Below are 27,597 nucleotides of genomic sequence, written 5' to 3' on the forward strand. Positions count from 1 at the left end.
TTATGTTATGTAAAAACAAGGTAATAACAAATATGCAATTAATCAGACAGCTTATTGAAGATCTGTGCCACAAAAAACATTTAGAAGAAAATTAGACAAAAGGCTAAACTCAATATTTTCCCTTGTGCTCTCAGATCACATGACGCCACGCACGGAGGGACTGCGCGTCCAGCTCTGTTACACAGAAAGCGCGGCAATCACTCTCAGGTTTCCCCCGAGATCAGGTTCAAGACGGACCGCACCAACGGCAGGCGGACGCCATCAAGCCTCAGATTACCAGGATCTTGAATTTTTCATCTGGGGACAGAAGTCAAAGAGCAGCAGCTGGCAGGCAGGACAAAAAGGATGAAATAGGACACATGTCTTGTTACTGAGGTTACTGGGGATCAATAAATGGACGTGTCCCAAAGAGTCTTCTGCACTGCCACAGTGGGCTCATGTGAAAGCTGTAATTCCACGACCCAAATAAATAACAGGCAAAGCTTTTAAGCCAGTGACACACCACTTCCTGAGTAGAGCCACACCTGACGGGCGGCTCCACCGCTTCCTGACGTGGAAGCGCCCACATCTGTAAATCAACATCTGACCACTGTGGAAGCCAGTTCCGTGTTAGAGACTGTGTGGGTTTGAATTCACTAAGGGAATATACCAACCCCCTGCCCCCCGTGACATGCCCAGGTTTGCCCGCTAACATAACCAAAGACAAATCCCTCTGTGGGAGGTTGCGGCTCCTCCTGCCATGTTGCTATGGACCTGGATTAGCAACCGTGCCCGATCAAGTCTCCCCTGCGGGCCCCAGTGGTTGTGCTTCCAAAGCAGAGGGTGCAACATGAAGAGTGAATGGTTATAGACGAGCCTGTGAATGAGTCCAGTTGATATTATAACACAAGTTTAGAAGATGATGTTGTGTAACGATGTAGTTCAATCTGCATCCGTTGTTTTTAAGGTGTTTCTTTGCAGCCTGAAGTGTTGCAGAACGTTGGCTCTCTAAATCGATCGCTAATGATCCCAATTCATTTGAAAAAACAATGCAATGGATAAACCAGCGTTAAAAACAAATGTCAATGACCTCGACTTCACCCTAAATGTCCAATATGTTTGTGAGCTTTATACCATTTATTTACTCCAGCATTTATTTATTCATACTTTTTTTGCATTTATTTTGGCCTTAATTAATTTTATTTTGTATTCAAACATTAATGTGTTTGTTTATTAATTTCTGTATTTATTCATACCATTATTTTTGCATTTTTACAGAGACTTAAGGGCAAAATGTCAGTGGAGACCAGGGCTTGGGAGCAGGCGTGTTCTTGTTTAATGGACAGCAGGATGTTATACACACGGGATCAGTCAGGACAGGCAAACATTGGCAACTCTAAATGCTTATTCTTTTCATTGGGCTTGTTGGTCATTTTGTTTTGTTTTCTTGCAGTTCAAAAAAAAAAGTGATCCTTTTACAAATTGAGAGTATCAATGAAAGCATTTTACAGAAACTAAAATCCCCTTAGTGTCTCCTCTGCTTTGAACAACATTTCTCATCTCTCTTCAAATATCTGTTTAATCTCCACATTGAGAAAAGAGAAGCAATAAGTTCATGTTGAAGGGAATTGTGGGCTGGTGGAAAAATAAATAATGTAATTCCATCAACTCCATTTATATCTGCCTCTATATCTGTTGCAAATTGTCCAAAAAGTATTGCGCAATATATTGAAAGTGTCTGTAGAGAAAAATGATTCAAGTCAAGAGCGACTGTGGGAGGACTCATTTTTAAAGTTTCAAGTGATTCACCGGGACAATGAAATACTGTTAACACAGCGCCTGATAATTATCCTCATGTCTTCCCCTTTGTAGCTACCTCTACCTCCGCCTCCAACTACACTTTCCTCTTGAAGGATTAACTGTAGAACTCTGAAGACAGCGTCTGCAGTGTGTGTGGCAGTCGTGTGTGAAGGCTCAGCGGAGGGTTGAAATGGGTCATGTGTGGGGTCCGGCATGCACGTTAAGGCACACTGGCAATACCGTGAGCTGATTTTTGCCCGTATGCCTCTCACTGAGGGCGGTAAGAGGCTTACAGTATCAAACGCTCTGTGTACCACAGCGCTTTGTTCTTTGACCGCCTGCGTTAATACATGCATTGGTCACTGGTCATGGTGAATGTAAAGGGTAGTCCAACCAATCCGCAGCCAAAAGCACAGTGGAACTCATCTGAACTTACAGCAGATGTTCAGTCTGAGGATGCAGAGGTGCATTTACATTGTAGAGACAGCATCCTCCTCCTGCAAGACCACAAAACACTGGAACCAAGCTGCCACCATACAAAACATACGAGATAGCATCATAGCATCATTCTTCCCAGCCAGGCAGAAAGAAACCGTGAGGTGAAAAGAAATTGTGACAAGAAGCTGAAATCAGACGAGAGCAGAAGGAAAGAAGTGGGTGGCTCGTTGCAGGTTTCAGGATTAGCAGATTGTGCTTTGCAGAATGCACTCGCCTTGGCATCTCGTCCATAAAAAGTATTCAACCTGGAGAATGAACTCACTTTCATATGCTAATGAAACCAGGCAATCTACAAAGCAGTTTGATTGGCCACGGTCACAAAAAACACATTTTATGTATAAATATTACTTTACCCATTGTAAAATAATTTGATGAGGAAAACTTAAAGGGTAAAACAAAGTGAAATTTATATTTACCAAAAGTGTTAATTAAATGACAAAAGGCCCAGATAGAAACAGTTTAAAGTTATTACAATCAGTTTTTTTTATTGGCATTTAATACCGTACAGTCTACTTACATTATATGAATGGGGTACAAGTAAATACAATTAATATATCTTCATATATATTATGTTCAAGTGCCATCTATTTTGCAGGTCATTTAAATATGTAGTGTTTAACATTTGACAAAAGGATATCTATAAAAGCATGTTTGAAAAAGCTGTTAAGATGAGTATAAAAAAAGAAATCACTCAAAAATCCTAATAATCATGTTAATCTTGTCACATTTAAGGGTGCAAAGGCCTATTTCACATTTCGTCAAACGTTATTTCTCTGTGGTAGAAGTCTATTGATAAGGCACGTTAATGTTTTAGTCGAAGTATTGGTGGAGCTTTCATCTGTTTTCTAAACATTGGGGTCTAATGTGCAGCCAGAGTTTTTCCTTCCTCACTCAACCTGTCTGGGGAGGAAATCACATCTCCCAGCTTTCTATTCAAGTAGGAAGTGGACGCAGCGATGTAACTGAGAACCGAAACAGACAGTTCCAGTCAGAAAAATATTTATCTTTTTACTTTTTTTTATTTTTTTATTTGACTTTTGTCTCCATTCATGCACGCACAGCTCTATTCTCCACACACACACACACATCTATCTTGCATAGAGAACTAACAGCCATGGACATGAAGGTCATCGTTTTGCTGAATAGCCATTGTTTCTGTGACTGGTCCAACCCACATCCACTTCCTCTGAGCATGGACAAGCTTTCTTCCACATACTCACGTAAGCCATATTCTGGATTTATTAAAAAGGTGACTATGCCATCGTGGTGAAACTTAGGATGATTACGCTACTGGAAACCCCCCCCCCCCCCAGATATACCTGGATCTTTTAATATTGTGCGAGACAACTGCCCAGAAGGAGCGACCAGAGTAAATGAGGCCATCTCACACAACATACTCAATCAGTTTAGAACACTGTGGTCTGAACATGTTCCAGCTGATGTCATTTTAGAAATCCCAGACTCTTCTTAGTTGGCATAGCAGCTTTGGTGCTCACCAAGTGAGAGATATTTAAAAAGAAAGAAGCCGGACAATAAAAAAAGTGTTTGTATCCAAGCTTGCAGAAAATGCAGAATAATGTTTCTAGCAAAAAGCACCAAGTGTGTTATGAAAAGAACCCCGTCGATGGACTCACAGCAGACAGTGGAGTTACAAGGCTCCTTTGCTCATGTTATGTTAGAGTGACATGTGGCGAGAGCAAGGGAACGATTTCTTTTCTTTAAAATCGAATTGACGGGTTTCCAGGGCGCGGCGTGGCCTCCGTCTGCATACGGCCACATGTGCCGACTGCGAGGCAGTTCTACCATTGTGCGTTCGCTTCATGTTCAGAGTTAGAGTTAACGTCTGAGCGAATGTGGAACACAGTGTGACGTGGCTGGGCCGGTGCAGAGGGTCAGCGGGTCGTCTTATCCCAGCAGCACCCTCTGCAGGCGGTACGCGGGCACGCTGCTCTCATCCTCCGACTCGGCGTCGCTCTGGGGGTTGGAGCTGCAGGGGGAGGTGCACTCTGGGGAGCACAGGTAGTGCATGAGGGGCAGCCGGTACTTTCCGCAGAAGTCCACAAATTTGATCTGGCGCACACAGGAATCAAAGTAGACGCCTGGATGGAGCAGAGTGACAATAAAAGAAGAATGTGTGAACACAACATGAAATGTATTTTCACGCTAAAATATAGTTTCAAACTTTGCTCTTTTCTCTTGTACAGTGGTTCTCAAATGGTGGTACGTGAGATTTAAAAGATGCATTTAAAATCATCACCCATTCAAATCCTTATACCTCGGAATACCTCGTTTTATCAACCAAAAATGCATTGCACTGGTTAGGGGGTACATGGCTGAAAAGATATTTCCCGCAGGTTACATCGCTGAAAAAAAGTTGAGAACCACTGATCTAGTAAATGAATGATATTAGATCAAAGTGGTGCAGCATCTGGGGATTGGGAACTCTGAGGTTCCCTGAGACTTTCTTCTAAACCTTGCAGTTACTGTGGTAACTTACTGGAGGGTTACATGAAGTTTCTACGAATTATTTGAATAAAACCAGATGGGGAAAAAGAATTTGTTCCGTTTGAATTGGTGTCAGTTGGTGGAAGTCGACAGTCTCAAAGTTTGACAAACTATTTTAAGAACCAATGAGAGGGCTGCATAAAACAAGAAATCCTAATATTTCTACACTAAAATAACTACCATAATCTGTGCATTCCCTTCAAATACTGTGAAAAAGCCTCATACCGGCACACTTTGGGTTGGGGCACTTGCTGGCAAAGTCCAGGTAGTTCAGCAGGTTTGCGGGCAGGTCGCCGGGGTAGTAGGGTATATTTCGGCTCTTGATTGTACGTCCCGCAAACTCTAGCAGTGACGGGGGGTCGTAGGTCATTTCCTTAACGAATCGCACCACCAGGGGGTTGCCGCGGAGACTGAGCTCCTGCAGGTGCACCAGGCAGAGGATCTCCCTCGGCAGGTAAGTCAGCAAGTTGTTGTGGAGACTCAAAGATCGCAGCGAGTGAAGCCTGGAGCGAGACAGAGGCACGTCTTCACCAAAGAAACATGGCTTCAGGACACAGTGGGGGGAGGGGGGGGGGGGGTATGGTTTACGTCAGGTGCGAGCAGTTACCTGGTGAGTTGCGGGGGGACACTTTGGATGCGGTTGTCACACAGGACCAGGTAGCTGAGCCAGGGCAGGTTAGCCACTTCAGGAGGAATGGCGGTGATGAGGTTTCCACCCAGATACAACAGCTCCAGACTAACAGGAAGAAGCGGACAACGGAAAATCATCAGTATGATGTTCAAGTTAACTACTTATTAATATTAATGCAGTCCTGAAAGATTTATTGTTGAGATGCTCTGGGGTCTAAAGTCAATGTCATAGCAAAAACCGTTTGTATTTGCCCGGGGTCTCAGATCACTAATGAGCCTTGTGGATCCAACTTTGAACCGTTTCTACATGTTTTGTTGTTTGTAATTAAGTGTCCAGGCCAGGGTAGCCTTATTTGTACAGGCGGTAGACACAAGATACGAAAGGAATTTCTCTGACAGTGGCCGCGTCCAATGAATCAATAGCACAAGGGGGAGCTAAAGATGCACGGCTAGATGCAGGAGCTCCTGTGCATGTGCTTCTTTGTGCAGAACCATTTGTTTGTGCCAATGAAGAGTTCAAAATGAGCAACGATCAGATTTATTTTTTTCTTGCATTACAAACATTGTTACAAACATCAAGTATGAAATGGTAATATAGAACTTTGAACCCTCTGTCAAAGTTAGAAGTCCGAAATGATATGTACATAGCTGTGGAATTGAAACACCCCGGGAAATAAATAGCTGGTGAGCAAATGTAAGCAGTCTTTGCCTGCTGGAACTGATAGCAAAGTGTAACGTAGTCGCTGTGTTAAGTGAAATAGGGCTGGCCACATGTGACTATAAATTATGTGGCTCCTTTCCTTGTCAGCCTCTTGCTCAATTCTGTACTCAATTTGCCACACTAGTGCTTTTTGTGGAGAAGGCTCGTATGACCTTTGACTCGACAGTGGGTCACCGTGACTTGCTACTGTTAAACCTGGAAAATGATAAGATAAAAAATGATGTCATGGCTGGTCTGTCAATGTCTTCCACAGCAAATAAACATCTTTTGAACAGAGTGCTGCTGACATTTGAGTGCTGTTTTGAAATGAATGTGTTTTGCTTCATTTATCTTGGTTGCGTCATTGTGAGTCACGTTCTTTCTCCATATCTTTACAAAATAGTTACTGAGAGAGTTTTTCTGTTCAATCATAGCAGTGACCCTTATTTTCTATCAGTTTTTTAAAATATATATATATATTTTTTTATAAATAAGGAATATAGCACACAGACACGTTCCTGACATTAGTAACTACTGCTTATTTATCTTCAGAACTAGTTCTGGGTAACTACTAGAACAGTCCAAATTAACTTTACAACTTTGATTCTGCACGATTAAGTGCCTGGAAATGATCACGACCCACACGACAACGTAGCTGGGTAGTAAAGTGAAGTAAACACTGTCAAATGTTTAAAGAGTGGCCCCGTTAGAAGTTAACATTTGGTGAACTCTACAGATGGCTGCAGTGCGACTTTGTAATGGATACTGTAGGTATGCTGTTCTGTGCTTGGCAGGTTAATAAGTGTGACTAAAGAAGGTTTACAGTACTTTCTTCAACCCATGTGAAGAAAAGGGATTCAAAGCCTTCCATGTAAACAGCCGGTTGACTCTGGCAAAGCAAACAGGAAAAGCCAAACATTTTAAATGCCAGCGTGAACCTAACAGAGACCAATGTTTGGCTACAGAGTAGAATGGAATATACTGAAGGAGCACTATTTAATGCTGCAATTAACGATAATTTCTACTGTTAATTAATTTGCTCGGATATATTGTTATTCGATTAATCATTTAGTTTATTATCTATGGGATAAATTTGGAGTTGCCAATCAGTTTCCTGGAGACCAAGAAGGGAATCTCGTCAGATGTATTTTTTCATACCAAAATCAAAGAATAAAAACAATAAATTCCGGTCAACATTTTGCGTATCAGTTTTGAGAATTATTTGTCTTAATTTCAGCTGTAGAATTAAACACATTAGGCAAGAAAAGCTTTAAAATCAACTTCCTTGACTACCAATACTTTCTTTACTTCTATGACTGGCTTGTAGTTGCCAGTTTATAATTTCTATAAAAAAATGTCATCGCCAATATAAATCCGTTCTTACCGGTGTTGCGTCCCAACTGGTTTTCAACGTAACTGGTGTTCCGTGCATACTTTTGCAAGATCGCGTAAAGCTGGAAACTATCTCACTGGAGCAATAATCAATAATGGATCAAGCATTTCCAGGTACATATTAATACATTACGTAAGCGTATATCAACTTTATCCTGAAACAAACAGTTAGCTTGATTGGATCTTAGACGACATTGAACTAGATCAGTATTATGTTTTCTTAAGACTACGACCAATACAGCTATATGAGAAAATACCGATACCAATAACATGTTTGCGAATGTGACGAATCTGGCGATAGAGACCCAGCCATGGCGGAGCTCAGGGAACACAAGCTAGTTTGGATACCAATTGGGACGTATCACCAGTAACTCTAAGTATTACAGTTGCCAGTTGAAGTGAACCGCCAGCTGTATTCAACTGAAACGACCTGGTTAACGGGGACGTCAATGGACGTCGCAATAAACACAGGGAGCTGCAATGACAGCGTGAGAAACGTTACACTTTTTAACAACAACAACAACAACAGTGCAAGTCATCCGACGTTGACCCCTTACAGCTCCTGGCTCTGGCCCTCCTTTGACCCATTCTCACCTGGTGAGATTCTCGATCTCCGCGGGTATACTTCGCAGCCGGTTCCCCCCGAGCGACAGCGACTGCAGGCGCAGCAGCTTCATGCACTGCAGGGGGATCTCCTCGAAGCGGTTCCCGCTTAAGTTCAACACCTCCAGCTGCAGGGAGCCGAAGTCTTTGGGCAGCGAGAACTCGTCCAGGCGGTTGTTCTTGGCCACCAGCGTTTTCAGCCTGGTCAGTCGCGTGACGCCCTCGCAGATGGCCGACAGCCCGTTGTTGCTGACGTCCAGGAATTCGAGGTTGCAGAACACGTCGACCGAGGAGGGCAGCGAGGCCAGCCGGTTGTAGCTCAAGTGGAGCTGCCGGGCGTCCCGTTTCCTCTCGTCGCTGACGCCGTCCGCGCGGAAGGTGCTCAGGCTCAAACGGGAAAAGTCGAGCACGCCGTCGCCCGCGGCCGCTGCTGCGGCCCCTTCGGGAGTCTCCATTGTTGTTGCTTTTGCCGTTTTGTTCAGACGCTGAAAGTCCTCTGCAGAAGTTCGGCCGCTAGGCGGAACGCCCCCGTGGACCAGCGAGTAAGCTCCAGGACTCGTCTGTGTGGGACGCGACGAAGGGGGGGACTTCTGAACGCCCGCTCGAAACGCGTAACCGCATCTCTGGTGAAAACGCCGGGTCACTGGGTCGATACCGAGGTCACGACGTGCAGCTACCGTGACGCGAAACCACCATTAAGCGTGGAGTCGCTGTGCCTCAATAAATCTCTTCTTTGACGAGAGGGTTCGGTTCAATGTTTAGAGATTGGCTAATTCTTGAGACAGACCCCGCCCACGCGAGCGTTGATTGGTCGGTCTCCCGATCTGTCGTGTTGCAAACGAGTTTTCATTAGGGAATGTAGAAGATGTTTATTGCATTTGGGGCTTTTATAGTAGGTGCATATATCACCAGGTTGTTGTGTGTACTCTTTTTCCAGTCTTGCAGCAACGGAATAATTTGAGTCCGATCATCCGACATGCCAGCTTCCCAGTGCGGTCTGCATTATGCAACACCCCTCCTCTGTTACATTATGCAATGCCCTGCGTATGTGCATTGCATGATTAAACAAAAAAAACCGTACAGGATGATTTGGTTCTTCCCATAAAACAGTCACGTCTCTGTTCTAATGGTGATTCTTTTCGTGAAGAATTAGCGTGTGGTAAATAGGATTTTCTAAAGGGTCACTGTATATGTAGTTTTAAGGAACTGTGTCAACTGCTGTAGTTACTCGAAAGGCTAATGTGTAGAATTAGTTATTGAAATTAAAACATAATTATATTCACATGATGCAGCGGGGTTCAACAGTGAGGGGAAAAATGTGACGTGGCACCCAGTCCAGCTCACACACTGCAGTATTGTTTCCATGAATTTATAAAGAGAACTGTAATGTGCCAATATACATCATACTCTTACTCTTAATGTAAAGCCCCAATACATTACATTTCCATAGCTATATATCTATTCAACATTTCATCTGAATTAAAAGTGATTCACTGTGCAAAGGATTTGGCCCAATATCAAATGAAGAAATATCAGAAATAAGACAGCAAAAGAGCCAAAACATCAGTTTCAAAGATCAAGGAATTATTAATTAAAAATGAGTTTCTTAATTAAAAAACAATCTCATCAAAGTCATTTGAATAATGTATAGTGAGAGAAAACTATTTTTTAAGTTCAGAAGGAAAGTGCTGAACTGCATGCACATCCTGTAATCACTGATAAGATGACCTGAGGGATGTCAAGCTGCTTTATGGACACGTTCCTTCCCAGAACTACTCGGGGAGACTCATCAGTAATAAAAAAATTATTACTCTCTAAACTACACGGAGTCTAAATAGGTGCCACACACTTTGTAGTTGTTAGAGGAATCATTTTTAATTCGGCCCTACTTCATGGGAAACTTCTTCTTTTACTTCAAAATCTAAAGTTGTATTCAGGCAGATATAAGTACACACATATACAAAATAAAAAGACACTTTGTTTTGTGTGGGCTTTATTGGCGTACATACATATGTCTTACAGTCACTGCACTTTTAGTGGAATATACAGATTTAGATTGAACCTATAATGCAACTTACATACAGACAAATATCAGAGAAACACTCAACAAAGACACTCACCCTTTCAACGCTACGAGGCGTACAAGCCTTTGTGCAGGCGAAGGTAGAGACCGATCATCTTTGGAGGTCTAAGGCACCGATTTTTATTGTCAATCCCGCTAAATAAGATACAGGATTGTAACGACTACACACATTCAACAAACCAACTTCTTCTCAGCGTCACACTTTACTACCACACACACACACACACACACACACAAGCACACATAACTTATATGCACCCGTTGATGCGTCTACACTACTTCAGCTGACAGCGAGGCTAGTCCTTCTGTTAGGAGTGATTTTGAAAGCACAGGTATAATGTTGTTGCTGGGTCCACAGTAATGTTTTACCTGGATAGTTTTGATCGTCACTCAAACACTTTATCAATACTTTGGTTTCAGGTTTTAACACGCTATATTCAGAGATCAGGCCTCTCCTGGATGCCACTGTGCTGCTCCATGCTACGTCTCTGTGTCAGAAATGTAAGACACTGGTTCAACCGATGAGCACAAGAGAGACTTGCCTGAGTATAACATGGGAACGAGATGAGTTCCAACACAAGCCGATAACATACTTTACATAAAAGCAAACAATCTTGTAGCAAAATGATTACTAAGATACAAAAAACAGGCTTGTACTAAACTAAAGCCTTAGAAACTATATAAAGAAAGACAGAGAAGTGCATGGGTCAAGTATTGGCCTACAGTGGCAGTTCTAAATGGCATCACAATCACTAGTAGCTTTACTCTCACGTCCCAGCCTCTTTAACCAAGCTCCTGTGACTACGAGGCACATACGAGGGTCTACGGAGATACGCGCTGCATCAGGTGTCGAGTCGTCAGCTCTCTCTGTGCTCCGACAGCTCCCTCGCATCCACAGGTGGACTCTCCTAGCTCCTCACTTCGCTACCTTTTCAAACAATGACTTCCACATTCCAACACAGTGACATCATGACAGTTTCTGTTTTATAATAACTGTAAAAAGTATAAAGATTGTAGTAAAAATAGCCCCAGGGCTGGTGTGGAGGCGCAGTAATGCAATGAAATATGACAGGACTTAATATAAGGGAATCCTGTAATATTCTTTGATAGCCCCTGAATCTAACAAACACAAACACTTAAACACTGTAGAAAAGTATAATAATTAACATACCAAAGTAAGAAACAACACAAAAAAAATCGGTCAAAATAACAACACATGGACGCAAAGTAAATCAAGTATGGAGGAAGGGTGATGACGTGCAACCTCTCATTCCTCGCCTCCTTGTTTAGGCCTCCTTTGTGCTGCTCTTCATCTTCTCAACGGTTTCCTGTATTTCAAACAATAAAACAACATTGACAGAAAAAGGAAAGGGTATAATTTATCGCTGAATATGTATAAGGACCTGAGAACATATATCAATACGTTGATTTTTTGCGTTAGTTGATTCATATGTTTAGAAGAAGGCATATTCCCACACTTCATTGGCTAAAGCGAGGAAGCAAGATTCCAAGGACTGAGTGTAGAGGACACCTGGTCACACCGAACTCGTACCCACAGAGCCACATTTTGTTTACAATTTAAAAGCTGCCGTTCTGGAGTACAGAGTACGTGACCTTGCTGACTCAGCCGTGGCCCCAAGCCAAAGCCCTGGTCCTTCCTGTGAGCCTCATGCCCTCGTTCACACATACAAGCGCTAACACACAAGAGTAGACATGCCACGGAAATATCCTGAGTGCAGAGGTCAGTTCTAGAGCTTCGCTCCTGGGCTGAAGGGGTTCTAGACTACTGTTCTTTGTCTAAAGAGAGACTAGAATGGCCACCATCTTTATGTGCTGTCTAGGGAGGTTCCAGAACTTCTTATTTGGATGTTGTTTGTCTGTTTCCTTAACACAGGTATTCCATTACATTCTAAAACCAAGTTCCTAAAGGTCACTTCTATAGCCGAGTGTTTCTATTGTGATTCTTCCTCAGAACAGACAATGCAATCCAAGCAGAAATAATTAGCAGGCCAGAGTGGTCCAGTAAACTCTCTTGTTTCTAACTCAACATCACTTTTGGGCTTTGTACACCCTTTTTTTAACATTACTCCTCAAGACTTGTAAAGAGACTTTATTGTGAAAAGCAAGCGCAGGTTCCCTTTAAGAGCTCGGAGAAAAAAAACTATATTGGATTCACTTCTAGGAATAGCTGACTGTATGACTCTGAATCATCCACACAAACCCTTCTGCAACTCCTAAAAAGGAAAATGTTGGTGACCATTTTTTTCCTGACATCGGCCTGTATTTCACACCCACGGGCCATTTGATAGATTTATCAACCCAATGTCTTCAGTTCCCACCTAGAATTTATTGATTCTTATTTCAAGCCAGGACCATAGAGCTCAGTGGGATATGTGAGGTTGGTACACAGTCACATAAAAATGCTCACCTAACAATTCTTCTCAGTTTTGTTTGTGCTGGTTGCGCAGATGTCCTATATCCCGAAGGAATCGTAAAGCCAACCCTTGTCTCACCCCGTTGGTATTTCAAGGACCTAATAAACAAGTTGAAACCCTGTAAGCAGAGGCCAGCGAGCAGGAGCTTTGACTTACACTTCAAAGCTGGCCCTAGGGTTTGTCCCGTTCCCGTGTGGAATTTCTGCCGGTGGGTTTCTGATTCGGATTTATGTCGACACTACTACGAATCTACTACACGTTATGCCTGTTCACGCCCGTCACCAGATGGCAGAGACCGACCTGGTGCTTGTTGAGCTCAGCCACACGGAGGTCCCACTCCGCCTCAGTCATCTCTGCTGTCTCATCCACGGCTGCCGTCTTGTCTGCACAGATAACAAAACGGTGAAAAACGGCCTTAGGGCATTCGTCTCAATGTCTGAGTGAGTGGCCTGAAAAGAAGGGAGTACAATAGAATGAAGATAATCTCTAGTACTTCCACTCACCAGTGCAGGTCATAGCAGTGCAGACCCAGTTGCCGCAAGCACAAACACAGCGGTTACACTCCACCTGGGTCTCTGCTCCGTCCTCGTAGGTCTCGTCCTCCAAGGCGCATTCTGCGTGAAGACACAAGGAAAACCATTCAGCCCAAACCATGGATAATAATGTGGAAGTATGATAAGAGGAACAGCGTGACAGCGTGATCCGTTTCCATGACCACGGCATGTCAGCATTTCAAAAATTCAACCGGTAGTTTCTTTTTACAAGCCTTTGGCAAGATTTAGCGTAGCAAAATCTGCGCACACTCCCGTCAAGCAGCCTTGGTCTTCTGTTTTGTGTTGGAAATGTGCTGGCAAGTTCTCGCAGCGGCTGTCTAAAAAATAGTTTGAGTGCTCCCGATAAAAAAAGAGCATGGGTGAAGCACCGCATGCCGCCGCATACTCAACTGGAGAAAGACGCTGGTTCTAAATGGCCGCTCTGCCAAAAGAATGTGGCAGAGGTTAAAATGAATAAGTAAATCAACTTTTCCAAAACGTTTAACATGTGTATCATTCTCCTTCTGGCTTGAAATGCATATATTACATAATCTAAGAAGCTGGTATCTGTGGTAATCCTGGAATGTAGGAATACAAACACACAAAGTAAACCAAACGTGTGTGGTTGAAGCTGCAGGGTTCAGTGCTCTGCTGCGAATGTTTTCTTTATTTACTTCTGTGATCCAGTGAACTTTATCCCAGATATTTTGGCATCACATGATTTAGCTGACTATCCAAAAACTCTATTCAGAAATGCAATTTGAGGCTCATTCCCACAGTTTGCTGCCGGGTGCCTCAGCCAGCTCATGCGAGCGGAAGTGAAACCTAATTTCACACTACGGAAAAGTATACAAACTGTCTCTTTAAGCTCACTCTTCTCTGGTGGATTGAATCCAGGCTTCAGGCAGTTGAGGAACTCATCAAAGCTCAGCTTCCAGTCGGCGTTCTCATCAGAGAGTTCGATGAGGGCATCAACACACAGGCTCCTGGGAAAGACACACAAACACGCAAACAGTTAATACTCGCCTGTTCCCTCATTCAGGATCCAGCCTGGCAGCCCGGTTGTAACATACGGATAATCGTGCCAACTTGATTTGTTAAGGGAAGCTGGTTGTGGTGGTTGTAATTGGCTTGATGTGAGGATCAGTAAGTGGCTCGGTAGGCCGGTTCATCTTATTTGGTGATATGATATGGAAATGATTGCCAGCTTGGGCAACCCACAGAGCCACAGGTGTTGTTTGCCAGTGCGGGCTCCCACAAAAGGCCTTGAGTAAAGTTTGCAATGACGACTGCTGCGCAGCTTAAAATAGCACAGCAACATCCAGATATCGACCCGTGTGTACCAGCGTTAGCGTTTTAGATGCAGGGGGCGAATGCATCTTTTTTTCCTCTATCGTGTCCCTGTAAACTTTCTTGTGAGCGTTTCAAAACAGGAAAACAGACTTACTTGAGCAGCTTGTTGCTCTCCTTGTCTGCGTAGGACTGCAACTCCACAACCGAATCATTTTGCTGGATGAATTTGAGCAGCTCGGAGGAGTCCAGCTGAGAATCCCCATTGTCGTACGACTGCACAATCACACAGAAAGGGTAGCGGCACAGATGACTCTTATGAACAGTAACTTTCCATAACTTTTAGACTTCCTGATACAAACAAAACTTCAGGGTTTGCTGAATACCTTGATAGATTAAAAGAATTAAGAGAAATATCCTTTGCATAAGCGCCACAGATAGAGCCTCTACTTCTGTAGTAATATTGAAAAATGGGTCTCGACCAGCAATGGAAATATTCTAATCACAATGACATATTTCTCATGGATCTTCAAGAAATACATCCCATTGGAAACGAGGTACAAACTGAGATCTCAGAGCTATCTATGGAGAAACCATTCACATCTCAACGCTGCATTTTCTAAAATGGTTTACAAATATAACAACCGATTTACTATTTTTAGGACTTTATGGTCACGGCTAATAGAACAACTGAATAACTAATTTTAGGACTATGGTCATGGCTAATAGAACAACCGAATAACTAATTTTAGGACTCAACGGTCACGGCTAACAGAACTTTAACATTAATTACATATTTCTTTCATGTTTTTCTGACCTTAAGGTTAAACATCACAACTTCAGTCTCTAAATCTCTGTACTAAACGTGTCAAAAGATAACAACTTTTACTAAACATTCCACAAAGAACTTAAAGACAAAACAAGAACATCTCCTAAAAGGATGTAAAAGAATTTCAAAAACCTTTTTCTAAACCGAGAACCACAGACTGTCCAAAGATTTCTTATGTGTTATGAAAAACAAGTCCGGTTTGCTAGAAAAAGGATCTCATCATTTTCTTCCTGTTTCTGATGTCGATCCAGCCCATTAGTAAGCGGACTCAAGTTCGATCCAAATGACTCCTTTAACGGAATAAGAACTTTGCCAAAGTGAGATCATGAACATCGATGCACAAACCTCTTGATTATCAGATGACCCAGAACACAACGTTCCTGTGTGTGAGAGGGCACAGACTCTATGTCCTCCAACTGATATTGCCTGCGGTGCCACATATGTCAACTAACATAAGGCGAGAGATCCTTATTGAACTAAATAACAACCACTAGTCTGGATTTGTTTCAAGGATCCTGCGGTCGCGTGAGGCCTATAAACGGATAACTAACCCGGGGTACTCTGTAAAAACAATGTCCACCAGTAGGTGTTTCCACTAATCCAGACCAGTGTCCATTCAGTTACGTCCAGAGAAAAGAAGCCAAACCTTAAAGTACTTGAGCAGGATGTCGGAGAAGTTGGATCCCTTGACAAACCAGCCGTCTGGAACCACCTCAGTCTGCAGCCACTGGATCACACGACTCCTCAGCTCATTACGGTCAGCAGAATAGCAGACCACTGCAGCGTGAAAGCATTTCATGAATCATCCAAAAGGGAAACATAAAAATGATTCATTTCGGTCCTACAGTCATATCATATATAATAATAATAAAATATAATAAGTAATATATATAAATATACATGATACACACAGAAAACTCACCTGGGCTGGCAGCTGACTGTTCTGTTTTCTTCTCTATATGTTAAAAAACAAGGGTGGAAACAAGAACATTTAAAGAAAAAATATATAATTAAATTCAACAACATTCATTGGATAAGATAATTAGAGTTAAACTGCCTCCTAGCACTTGGCCAAAGGTTTCCAAAGAGAAGAGTGTGACGTAACTTCTTCTTTCCCCGACTACGTTTTCTGCCACAGAGTGGACCAATGTTCAGCTCGGCTGTGACATGTGAGATGTGAAAGTGTGAGCAGTGAAAGTTCACAGGAGATAAGGTGCTTACATTAGATCATAAAAAGATAAGTCGGGGTCAGCAGTGTAGAATGACATGGGGCTGACCTCAGATGGCAGACTGTTCACCTCCCATATCACACCATAAATATCCTCTAGTTCAGGGATCACACACTTATTAGTTGTATTAAGTGTTTAGTGTTATCAGCACGTGTATCACCTGACAGGTGAGCCAACTTCTTTCCATTTGAAAGGTTCAAATCCATAACGAAGGGTAGTCTAATTACGTCATAGTTTTGGGTCAGTAGTCATGTTAGTGGAATAAACCTGAGAGCTTTCTGTCCACTTTGGGTCTGAACCCCGCCTTCTGACAACAGAACACTGAGGCGGACTGATCACAGAATCTATATTGGTTTTGATGTCAATACTGACATTAATACGTTATTACATAAAGCCGGCTTTGTAATTGCATTATGAAATAAATATGCCAATAAATGTAATTTACTGGAATTGTAAAAGTGCTATTACAGAGATTAGGAAGGAGCGTCCAATCTAAAGTTGATAAAGTGCTCCTTTTAACATCTACAACTACAGGAGCAACGGTCCGACTTCATCTCACGAGGATGATGTCGGAAGCAAAGGGAAGCTCCTCAACAGCTCCGAGTGGAGCCTGTGGAGAGAGTTTCACAATTTGTGCTGCAGCTTCTCGTACCGTGGCAGTGTCCATCGTGTGAGACCTGAATCTTCAAGCCGGTGAGACAAGCGTCCCTGTGGAGCTCGCAGTGGTTCCTGTAGGTCTTACTATTGCTGCCACACACTGACCTCTTGTGGGGCTTACAGCTCTGGAAGGAGAGGGTAAGAAAGGCTCTGTCACAGTCAATTCAGTGTTTTTTTTAATTCTGTACATTACCTTTCCCTTTCTTGGAATTTAAGTGATGCACCTTGGTATCAGTATTGCCACCCACCTCTATGCACAGACAGCTGGGCTCCCCTTTCTCTGTAACGGTGCACTCTCTGCCGGCCCCACAGAACACATTGGCACACACTTTGCTCTTGCTCTGCACCTCCTAAAAGAAAGGAGACACATTGTTTCTACATTACATTACGTGTCATTTACCTGTCGGTTTTATCCAAAGCGACAAACTTACAAAAAGTGCATTTCAACCATAAGGATACAAACTCAAGATAACAAGAAACAAGAAAGTGCAATTTTATCAAATAAGCGGATTTATAACTTACTATAGATAAGAGTCATTATAAGTACAATTTAAGTGCTACAATTTGTTAGTGTTTTAGTCAAGGTAAAGTCTGAAGAGGTGTGTCTGTAGTTTGCAGCGGAGGATGTAAAGACTCTTTGCGGTCCTGATGTCATCAGAGTGCTCATTCCGCCATTTAGGAGCCAGGACAGCAAAGAGACGTGACCTTGTCTACAGATCACTCAGAGGGTGGCGCTGTTGCTTTACTAATGGAACAATCACGTTTAACGGCAGGCTGACCACATTTAAAACCCTGAATTTGCTGTTAGATTCAAACCCTAATTATAATATTTTCACATTAAACCGTGTTCCAGAGTTAATCCTCTGTCATAGATCCAGGGAGAATGTATAGTGTCCGTCCCCGGATGAAATCCAAAATAAAGAAAGATACAGTTAACTCTTATCAACAGTAAGACTTTTCAGATTTTCTTCACAAATGTCTAATAAATATGCGTCAGCAGATATTCTCCCTCAAAACATTCCCCTAATTCTTGGACACGTTGTGTTGTTGTTGGATTTCCCCTCTTGGTGACGCTACCTGAAATGATAAATTAAATGTGCTCATGCTCAACATTTTACTCCTATATTTCCACGGAGATTTGAAGAATAAAAGATTTCTCTTATTTTAAACACATTTAGTTTGTTAAACCTCTTAGTAACTGCCTGATCCCTGTTTGTTGTTTGTCTTCCTTCAGTCGCTCGAGACCCAGTCTTGCCAGTAGTTGCCATGTCAACCCTGATTGTCCTCCGCTTGCAAAATCTGAGGTCTTTAGCGTTGGCTCAAAATAGACCACAGAAATCCAATGTTTCTATTATTTCAGTGCCAGTTTAACTTTGGGATTTTCCTTTTGTTTCTTTGTCTTTGCTTGTTTGTTGAAGAATATCGCCTGAGGACTGGATTTACCAAAAAATGAATTCACTTGGGCTACAAACCACTCACCAATCCAACAAACCAAGCCAATCAGACAACGCCAGGCACAGCTAAGCTGACCCTCATTACATCCTCCTTTCCCTCTCTGTGCGTCTTTGTGTAAGTGTGTGTGCGTGTGTAAATTTGTGTTCCCACATCTGGAGTTTGAGCCGCGTTTTCCTTTGGACCCCTTCAAATGCTCCTTTGAATAGTCACTCCTCCCTGTTTCTCTAGACTACCCTCTCCTCCTCCTCCTTAAGCTGCTGTTTCCTGTAAGAGCCAGACAGAAAGTTGCCCCTCTGTGTGTGTGTGTGAGTGCATGTGAGCTGGCTTCCAAGCCGCTGCGTGTCTCTGTGAGACCTACATTTGGTATGTGGATTGAACTGAAACTGGATTCTTGTAACCAAACTCTCATAAGCTTGTTAGCAATAAACTATAACAAGACGGAGGGAGTGGAAAGGAACCCTGGTCACATAGAAGCATCGCAGTGCAGCAGTGTTGAGAGGAGAGGGATTGTAGGGATTTGGTTCATTTCTATGCATCTTTTAAAGACACGCACACACACACACACACACACACACACACACTTGCACTCCAAGGTTGCGGTCACGGAAAATCATCAAAGCAGTCCCTGTGGCTTTGAGCATGTTAGACAATTCATTTTGTTAGACACAGATGTAATAGAAGCCTTTTGAAACCTGCAGAAACCTTGGATGAGAACATGAATAATGGATGGGATCCTTAGATAAATCTGGTATAAACGTAGAGAGCTATGTTAGTCCATCCCTCTCCGACTAGAAACAGCAGAGGATCCCTGACATTTAGCGGATGAACAGTGAGGCACAGAGCTCTATTTTTTTGGCTGATACAAGTGGATTGTTGCTATGGTGAGAGCATGCGCAGGCTCCTGTTGTGGTGAGATCACAGAGGTGTCAATCAAACGAGGCACCAAGACTCATAATGAGATCACAGCACAGCATGTTGTTCAGAATTTATGATTGACGCACATTGTACAAAACAAGGGACAAGGTGACACTAATGTCACCCGACCGACCTTGAATAACCCAGGGAAGGGAGGCCACCTTATGTGGTCATTAATCATACCTGCATGAAGTGGTTCCCATGAACAGGGCTGTGCAGACATCCACCATCAGTGAGAACAGTTACATAGTTTCCTATTTAAAAAATTAACTTGTTTTAAATAATTATTTCTGATATTCAGTTGAGATGGAAACATAAAGAAAATGTATCTCTTAGTACATATTATTCTAACTCTGTCCCAGTCTCACACCCATTGGCCGAGCCGATACATTAGCGGTTGAAATCAAGATGTTGACGTGCAAAAACATAACCAGGACTTTACTAAAAGCCCAGAGTGATTGAGATTCTGGAATTCATGTAAACATATACCCAATCTCCATCAGAGCAGATATTATAAAAAATGTGCAAACTGAGCATGAACAAAAACAAACAAACCCGCTGTGGCTGATCTACTTAAATGACATCCATTTTATAACCAAGAGCTAGGACGCCACATTTTCCTTCTCCCCCATTTAAAACGTATCATAGAGAAGGACCTCTGATAAGTGACTAGTGAAACATAACAGATTAAGCAGAGGCGTTCGTGCAGAAAGTGGCCGCAAGCACAAAACGGATTGCATATGTTCACATATCACAGCTCCCTTTCCTTGACTCCTACCCTTTTTCATCCGTTGTCTTTATTCTGTTTTGTCTTTTTTAATTAGGTTTTAAGAAGATTCAATGATAAAAGCAATATTTTTCAAAACACTAAATGCACAATTAAATCATCCTATCTTTGCCTATTGCTTCTCAATTCAGGTCTATGTACTGTTATTTCTCCTCTGCTGTAACTCTCCAGTGCCCTGCCCTTCTACGGCTGCAAGAGGAGTCTCAGTGATCCGAGACTAGTTTTGCAGAGCGAGATGGAAGTCTGAGGAGGAGAATGGGTGAGCAGACAGTGAGGAGGAAGAAGAAGATGAGGAAACTATGTGCAGGAAGTCTGACAGCGGTAGATGGGGAAGAGGCAAAAAATGAGACGGCGGCTCTCAACTCAATCCCTCTCACATTACAAGGTCTATTTGCATAAGTTTCTGCATTCAGCCAAACAAACTAAAGTATGAGTAATGGAGCCTATCCGTCCACTTGTTTATGTATGTGTGTGTGTGTGTCCGTGTGTGAAGGTGATGGTCCATTGATCCTGCAGACAAATCAATGTCTCTCTGCAGTGGGTGTCGCTTTAGAGCCACTGTGAATCCATTCCCACAATGCACCCTGCCCCTCATTAACATGGAAAACATTGATAATCAGATTGTAAATGCCCCGACATTAATATACTTACAGTGACGAAGAGCATGATGGACATCACTTTTCAAAAGAAAGGCATTGAATGCTGCATTTAACCTTTCTGACACCAACAATGTGACTTTCTGTAGTGATCAAGATCAGTTGAATGAGCTTAATGGGTTTATTCGAGCTTTAATACAATCCAATACAACCAGCCCAGCTATAAATGCTGTTCATATTGAGCTTTTCTAAAGACGTGAGAGAGATCTTAATTCAGTGTAATGCTCATTCTGGAGGTTGTACTTGTTGGTCATGTGGAATTGTACAGCTTAACCTCAGGGTGAAGGGTGGTTCACCTAGAATTTCATCAGCCTCCCTGGGACAGGACTTGAACAATTACAGAATGTGATAAATAAAGACATTACACGTTGCAGGACATTAGTGTTATTTGGATGTAAACAGATGTATCCAGTAAGCTGGAAGAACAGAATAAAAACACACAAACGTTTGATAAATCATGCTCCTTTTTTGCTGAAGGGCAGTTGAGTGTTTTATGAATATGATATTATGCTCTTTGACAACAAAAAATATGAAAGGAAAATCGTCTCAGAAGGGTGCGATACTATAGATATGTAATCTGGTTTCTCTTTATTGTGGTCACTGATCCTCAAAAAAGGCTTTCAGTTTCTATTCTTAGGGCTGATTCTCCATCACATAAACAACCACAATTCATATTTGATTGTAATGGGGAAAAATTGCCGCCAGAATTATTACAAAAGCTGTTAATTACTTCCCAAAACTCAGTTCTTTGTCCTCATCAGGATGTAAAAACCATGATATGAGCAGATGGGGAAGTCATTCAAAGCTAGTATTAAACCTCCAAACTGTGTTGTGAAGGGGTGAATCTGTTTAAATTTAGATGATATTTTAGAAGAACATGTAACTTAAAATACTGGACACATGTTCTTATGTTCATGAAAGGGAATGAAAGGAATAATTCAGCTGGTGGGGGGTTATTAGTTGACAATTATTGCATTGTTATCCCTTTTCTGGAGTGAAGAGAAAGAAGATTGATTACACTTTTAAAAAATAAGTAATAAAGAAATCAAGGTGACGTTTTAAGGAACTACTTCTTTAGGCAGTGTGCAGTTTGTCCGGAGTACATTTACGTTTTACTAAGTTAAGAAGGTGAACATTGATGCGACTGAAAGCAGAAATATTGTTTGTTTCTTACCAACAATAACGCCAATCTCTACGCTGTGTACTTTATTAACACAACAGGAAGTTTTTAACTGACAGATGGACAGACAAACGCACGCAGAGCCACACGACTTTGAACAGCTTTACAATACAACCTACTGCTTGTTCACAAGCAAGTTTTTTGATGAGGAGGCAAAATAACCGAGGTGTGAAAAGAAAAAGGCAGGTGAAGGACATAGGCGAGAGACCAAAACAGGATTGAGGGGGTGCACATTCCCGGGCTTTGTTTGGCCTCAGCCGGGGTCCTACAGAGTTCCACTTGAGCCAGAATCTCCTCAGTATCTAGGTCAGAGAGGTGCCCCTGCCCCCCCCCCTGTGGTGTCTCTCCAGCTCCAGGCTGTCCAACCCTCCTTCACTCCACGAGATGTGGGTTCACGCCAAGAGCGATGATAAGAGAAAACCCCGGGCTAAAACCCCAAAGAGCTTCTATTTCCTTCCAACCAGGCCGTACAAGAAGAGAAGTGGAGCACAGTCCAAAAAAGAAGCAATGAAGACCCTTCTTACGCTTACACTGTACGCTGGCTCTGTTTGAGTGTACACAAGCCTGTGGCTAAATGCATCGCACAGGGGAGAAACACAGCAGACCGCCGTCGGCTCACTACAGAAAGTTATCGCATTTGCTCTCAATAATTAAAGGGCCTCCATTCTCCGGCATTTCTTTGTTTTGAATCTATTCAGCTATATCTTTGCACATGCCTATGAAATCAGGTTCAGTCTCACTTTGTCTCTTCTTGACAGCCTCTTGTGATCAGGCATACAAAAACATTCCACCTACATCTACATGGTTCCTTTGGGCAGAGATGCTTAGTGTTTCATGTATTTATACATCAATGAGCTGATACTGGAACAGGCTGTGTCCTTTGAATAATGAGGCCAAGGTAAGACTAATTTGAGTGTATAATGAAGAAATGAGCTATCAGTACGGGGCTCTACGGGTGGTCTCACACATTCTTAGTGCGGCTTTCCCGCTAAGACTAAACCTGCAGAAACAAAGGGACCTTTGGAAACGGGCAGTTTGCTCTGATCGAGGCTGTTATTCTTCGCCCTATTTCGCATTCAGTCTGAAAGGAATGCACCAACGGACAGGATGATGTCACCCCAGTCGGCAGTCTCTTATTTTACACCCAGAGGCCCCGTTGTTCAAGGGCCGAAATTTACAGCTACACCCTGAAAGAAACAACACGAGCAAAAGGAAAGGAACAGATAAACAGAAAGAGACAGAAAGTATGGAGAGAGAAAGAAAGCACAGAAAATGTGAGAGAAAGACGGAGAGAGAGAGAGACCCTCCAAAGAAAGACAGGAAATAAGTCATGCTCTGGGCGGAGCCACATCTGCTAGCAGTTAAAACGTCAGCGGAGAACATATAATAGCATGAAGACAGCACCACCCCAAGCCTCCCCTCCCACGGGCACCCTGTTGTCACCCTTCCCTTTCTCCAACACTAGAAAACAACAACAACAACAACCCACCTTTAACCACCAAAACCTCCAAACAGAAATCTTTTGCTGATGTCATCTGTGTCGGCATAAAGCAGGGATTGTGTGCTTCTCTTGCGTGTTACTCTAATTCTTGGTGCACACCTATTTTCTCCCAAGTTCTTTTTCTCCTTTTTTTCTCCCCTTTCTCCTATTTGTCCCCTCCCCTCCCCCCTTCTCTCCCACCCTTGCTCTGTTCTGGGCATTTTTCCACTGCCAGGAAGGGGAGGGAGGGTCCATGCTAGGCTCAGGCCGAGGGAATGAGTAGATTCCTCGCCCTCTTTGAGGCCAGTATCGGGGCCGACGGCTGGGGAAATGTTTGAAGAAGGAAAAGACCAACTTCTGCGTCCCTCAAGGTCCAACTATTCGTAACATATTTAGACTATTAAAAGGTTATTCGTCACTGAAGGGATGGAAAGAAAATTATAATATTTGGCTTTTAATGTTAAAAGCAAATGGTGAAGAATTCTTAAGTACAACTTTTTAAGCTGTTGCTCTTCATTCATTCATTCATAACTAGTGAATGCATTTCATTTTTGACAAACCGCTTTTCCTTCACTGACCCTGTTTTCACCGAGCAAACTGCATTTTAGATGCAGGGCCTGATCTCAAGGTGCGTACTCCACACAACAGAAATACAACCATCTCTGAAGAAGGAAACGTTTGGGGTGACAGCAAATGCTGCTGTGAATAGTTTTATCGTATTAGAAAACTGTTTTGTCAGTTATGAAACCAAGTATGTGTATTAATTATCTAACATGTTACAACGCTGTTATGAATAGATTAAATTGGACCACGAGCAACAAAGGGGAAAACAATTAGAAATGGTGACTCTTAAACTGCATTAACCAGCAGTCATCTTTTCCTGAGTTACTGAACATACTTGAGTCTTGCCCCCCATAGTTAGCTTTAACCTTTAGCATGTATAAATATGGTTTGTTACATAGTCATTATGCCTCACTAACCCTTTGAGTAGACTTTCATGCTGCTCTTTGTCATTGTGTGTTATTATATGTCAGTAGTGCCTCGGAGTGCAGAGTGCCGGTAATGATAAGACACCAGTACAGCTGGTAAGCTAAATGAGGACTCCTTTAAAGCCAAGCCAAGAGTGAAGAGAACACACTGCGGGAACATGAAACACGGTAACTCCCCCCTTTGTCTCACCACACAAGTTTTACCTCAACCCCAATCTTCCCTGTTATGATTGAAGGACTGTGGATCTCCTTTTCTGCTTTACATCACTCTATCTCACCGCCCTTAACCATCCACAACTGTTGTGCTACAGTAATTAGAGCAGGCTGACACGGACAGAGGACACAGCGTTCCCTCATGCCTGTGTTCCCTCCACCTGGGCAGATATTTTTAGCCCCCCCTTGAATGTGGGAGAACAGGCATCATTATGGCAAAATGGCGACATTCAAGGGAGGCTCTGGCTGAATCAGAGTCAACTCCAGGTCCAGGCTTCTCACCAAAAGAGAAGCGGCTTCTCGTTCGCTTCAACTCGTAATTTTAATCAACTCTTGGACCGTCTAAGAGAGAAGAGCCTGCCGGCTGACTCCTCTCGTTCTTCAACATCTAGCGCCGCTGCAACAAAATGAACCACTGTGGCATTGTGGATGATGGAGGATAAAACGACGACACTGTATGCCATGAAAAAAGAAATATAAACAATGTTCTCTATTTTCATGCGAGTGTGTGCTTGCATGTAAGGCTGCAGACCCTTTAGACTTTCACTGTGCCTACATCCCCTCCTTTGCATATCAACCTCTGTGTGTGTTAGAGCAAAAAAATCTTTTTCAGACATTTTCTTCAGCAGAAGCATATCTTGATTCCTGCCTGCAGACAGTTCTCCAAACAGTCCCGGCTTTGACCACACTGTCTCCAGGCTGCTTGTCATCAAACGCTGCAATTTCTCACCTCAGGAAGCACATAGGATTTACCTCTCGTAATGAATCAGGAGTTAGTGTCCAGGTTAAATACCAGAAATTATACACCAGTTCACACGCATTAGAATCGGTCTTTCATCTGTCTTTCCTGTTCTTTAATGCAGTAAATCTAACACACATCCCTTCATCTATACGTGATCTTAATACACGCCCCGCAGGCTCATCAGATACAACTTTGCTCTGACTTGTTGACCTCCTTTAGGGCCGCACTCAGGAATGCCAGTTCAGGCCCTTCCCACGGCGTGTCAATGGGCCATATATTATCTGGGTAATTACCTTTGGAGAATAGATGCCTGTCTGATGCCTCCACATAAACTTTGTGGGTAGAGTAGACAGACTGCCTCAGCCGTGCCATACCTCACGGATCCAATAAAGGCACCAACAATGGCACATTCTCCAGCCGGAGCGCAGAGGTAGGGTAAGCACTGGAAGGTCAGTGGAAGGGAAAGGGTGGGGGACGTGTGTCAGGCTATGAGTGATGTCATGGCCGCTGTGACACCATGGCAGCGGAAAATTGGTTCACCTCGTGTTTCACATTTGGCGAGGCTGCTTGAAAAAATCCTGTCCTCTAATTAGGCCTCTTCCCCGGTGTTTGTTTCCTCAGCATGCAACGGTTGTGCAGGTCAACAGAGGAGTCAACACAAAGACAGCTGTTCAACAGCTGTGTCCGTGTTAAGCCCATTAACCACCACTTGTTCTTTGTGTCTCACTCTATCTAGTTGGACTTTTTTTGGGGGGGTGGGATGCTCTCATTGATTTTGAGAGTTAAAGATTGAGATGTTCATCCCTCTGTGCATTCAGCTAATCACACAGCACATTAACGAGTTTCTTCCTCAGAGATAGAGGACTGCTTGGCGCTGCAGTGTGACACCCATAAGGTGAGTATTCTCACAACTCCTGAGTACACTCACAACCCCACAGTGTAGGCAGACAAACACACACCCTCCCTCGCTAGCCACCCAAACACGGCGTCTGTGTGCCATCAGAGCAGCTGGCGCTCGGCGGAGCGTTTAGCGCACAAGCATCCTGCAATATTGATTATGAGCGACATCAACCCCAAAGGCAAGCAGGGCTTGAAAGATACACACAAACCCTTCGGCTTCCCTTCTTCTCTTTTCACAACTGTCTCTCACAGTACTGTAGCCTCATGGCAGCTTCTGCTGCGTCGACTCAAAATCTCAGATTTAAACAGAACAAAAGAAGGAAATGAAACTGATGTTTCTCAGTGTGGTTTGACAGAGTGTTTGTTTCAGGTAACATTCAGAAAATACCGACTGCTCAGACAGCCAATACCGATTTCAGCATTATGAATGATGTCCCTATTGGAAGAAACGGTCCAAATTTAGTTTAACTGTGAGCATGTTTAGTAGTCGGTTTCTCTTCATTAAAATAAATAGTATAAATAAACTATAGGCGCAGTACAGTCAGCTGCAAATGGCATATTTCTGTCTGATAACAGAATAAGACCCCTTTTCCAGATGTTTTCTAGCTTGCCTAGTTTTGTGAACAAAGCTGTCGTGCAAGTTACTCCAGAGGGGCAGTTCTGTGCGTAAAGGGTTTGGTACAGACGCAAAGCAGCATCCGGGACCCATTTGAACCCTCTGGAGAAATTATCAAAGTTTAAGAGTAAAAGATAAAGCTCAACTTACCTCCGCGTCAGAGACAGCCAGGGCCAGCAGAAGGAGCACAGCGGCACCTCGCAACATCTGCACACGAGAAGAGAAAGTTTCACATGTCCATCCGTTTTAACCGCACACCAGAACGAAACTTGAGGAAAAGGATACTTTTGACTTAGTACGTTACCATTGTCTTTTGTTGTTTTATATATGCCCCGAGGAGGACAGGAACTGGTCTGATTTTGTCGGGGCGGAGGCGAGCAGGAGGTCCGTGTGACTACAAGAAATCTGAGGAGCGCGGAGGAATTCGTGCAAATCCGTCAGTCTCGCCTCCTCCTCCCTCACCGTCTCGGCCAATGAAAACACGCGGAGTCTCCAGACTCC

The 27,597-nt window shown here is 43.1% G+C and overlaps 2 protein-coding genes across 2 annotated transcripts; both read right to left on the reverse strand.

Annotated features, from left to right (window-relative positions):
• Positions 1-2,735: 2,735 nt before the first annotated feature.
• On the reverse strand, positions 2,736-8,872 carry lrrc58b (leucine rich repeat containing 58b). Its single transcript, XM_037488324.2, has 4 exons — positions 8,099-8,872; positions 5,390-5,518; positions 5,008-5,285; positions 2,736-4,376 (listed from the first exon to the last, which is right to left on the reverse strand). The coding sequence occupies exons 1-4, from the start codon at positions 8,560-8,562 to the stop codon at positions 4,183-4,185; spliced, it is 1,065 nt and encodes a 354-aa protein (XP_037344221.1). The 5' UTR covers positions 8,563-8,872; the 3' UTR covers positions 2,736-4,182.
• A 1,210-nt stretch (positions 8,873-10,082) lies between these two features.
• On the reverse strand, positions 10,083-27,546 carry fstl1b (follistatin-like 1b). Its single transcript, XM_037488326.2, has 11 exons — positions 27,401-27,546; positions 27,247-27,303; positions 17,412-17,513; positions 17,159-17,288; positions 16,200-16,232; positions 15,924-16,054; positions 14,606-14,724; positions 14,032-14,144; positions 13,129-13,239; positions 12,926-13,008; positions 10,083-11,518 (listed from the first exon to the last, which is right to left on the reverse strand). Exons 1-11 carry the CDS (start codon positions 27,401-27,403, stop codon positions 11,477-11,479), a joined length of 924 nt encoding a protein of 307 aa, XP_037344223.2. The 5' UTR covers positions 27,404-27,546; the 3' UTR covers positions 10,083-11,476.
• Positions 27,547-27,597: the final 51 nt, after the last annotated feature.

This window comes from Pungitius pungitius, chromosome 10 (genome assembly GCF_949316345.1).
Source record: "Pungitius pungitius chromosome 10, fPunPun2.1, whole genome shotgun sequence".
In the NCBI taxonomy this organism is placed as follows: Eukaryota; Metazoa; Chordata; class Actinopteri; order Perciformes; family Gasterosteidae; genus Pungitius; species Pungitius pungitius.

Bases quoted from the DNA above. Each gene is read 5' to 3' on its own strand.
- lrrc58b (XM_037488324.2), bottom strand. From the start codon at position 8,562: ATGGAGACTCCCGAAGGGGCCGCAGCAGCGGCCGCGGGCGACGGCGTG. The intron at 5,519-8,098 runs GTGAGAATGGGT...TCTTCCTGTTAG, and splicing joins GAGATCGAGAATCTCACCAG to TCTGGAGCTGTTGTATCTGG. The intron at 4,377-5,007 runs GTATGAGGCTTT...TGCTCCATCCAG, and splicing joins CCCCAACCCAAAGTGTGCCG to GCGTCTACTTTGATTCCTGT.
- fstl1b (XM_037488326.2), bottom strand. The intron at 16,233-17,158 runs GTACGAGAAGCT...TTTAACATATAG, and splicing joins ACACGATGGACACTGCCACG to AGAAGAAAACAGAACAGTCA. The intron at 13,009-13,128 runs GTGAGTGGAAGT...TTATCTGTGCAG, and splicing joins CACTGCTATGACCTGCACTG to ACAAGACGGCAGCCGTGGAT.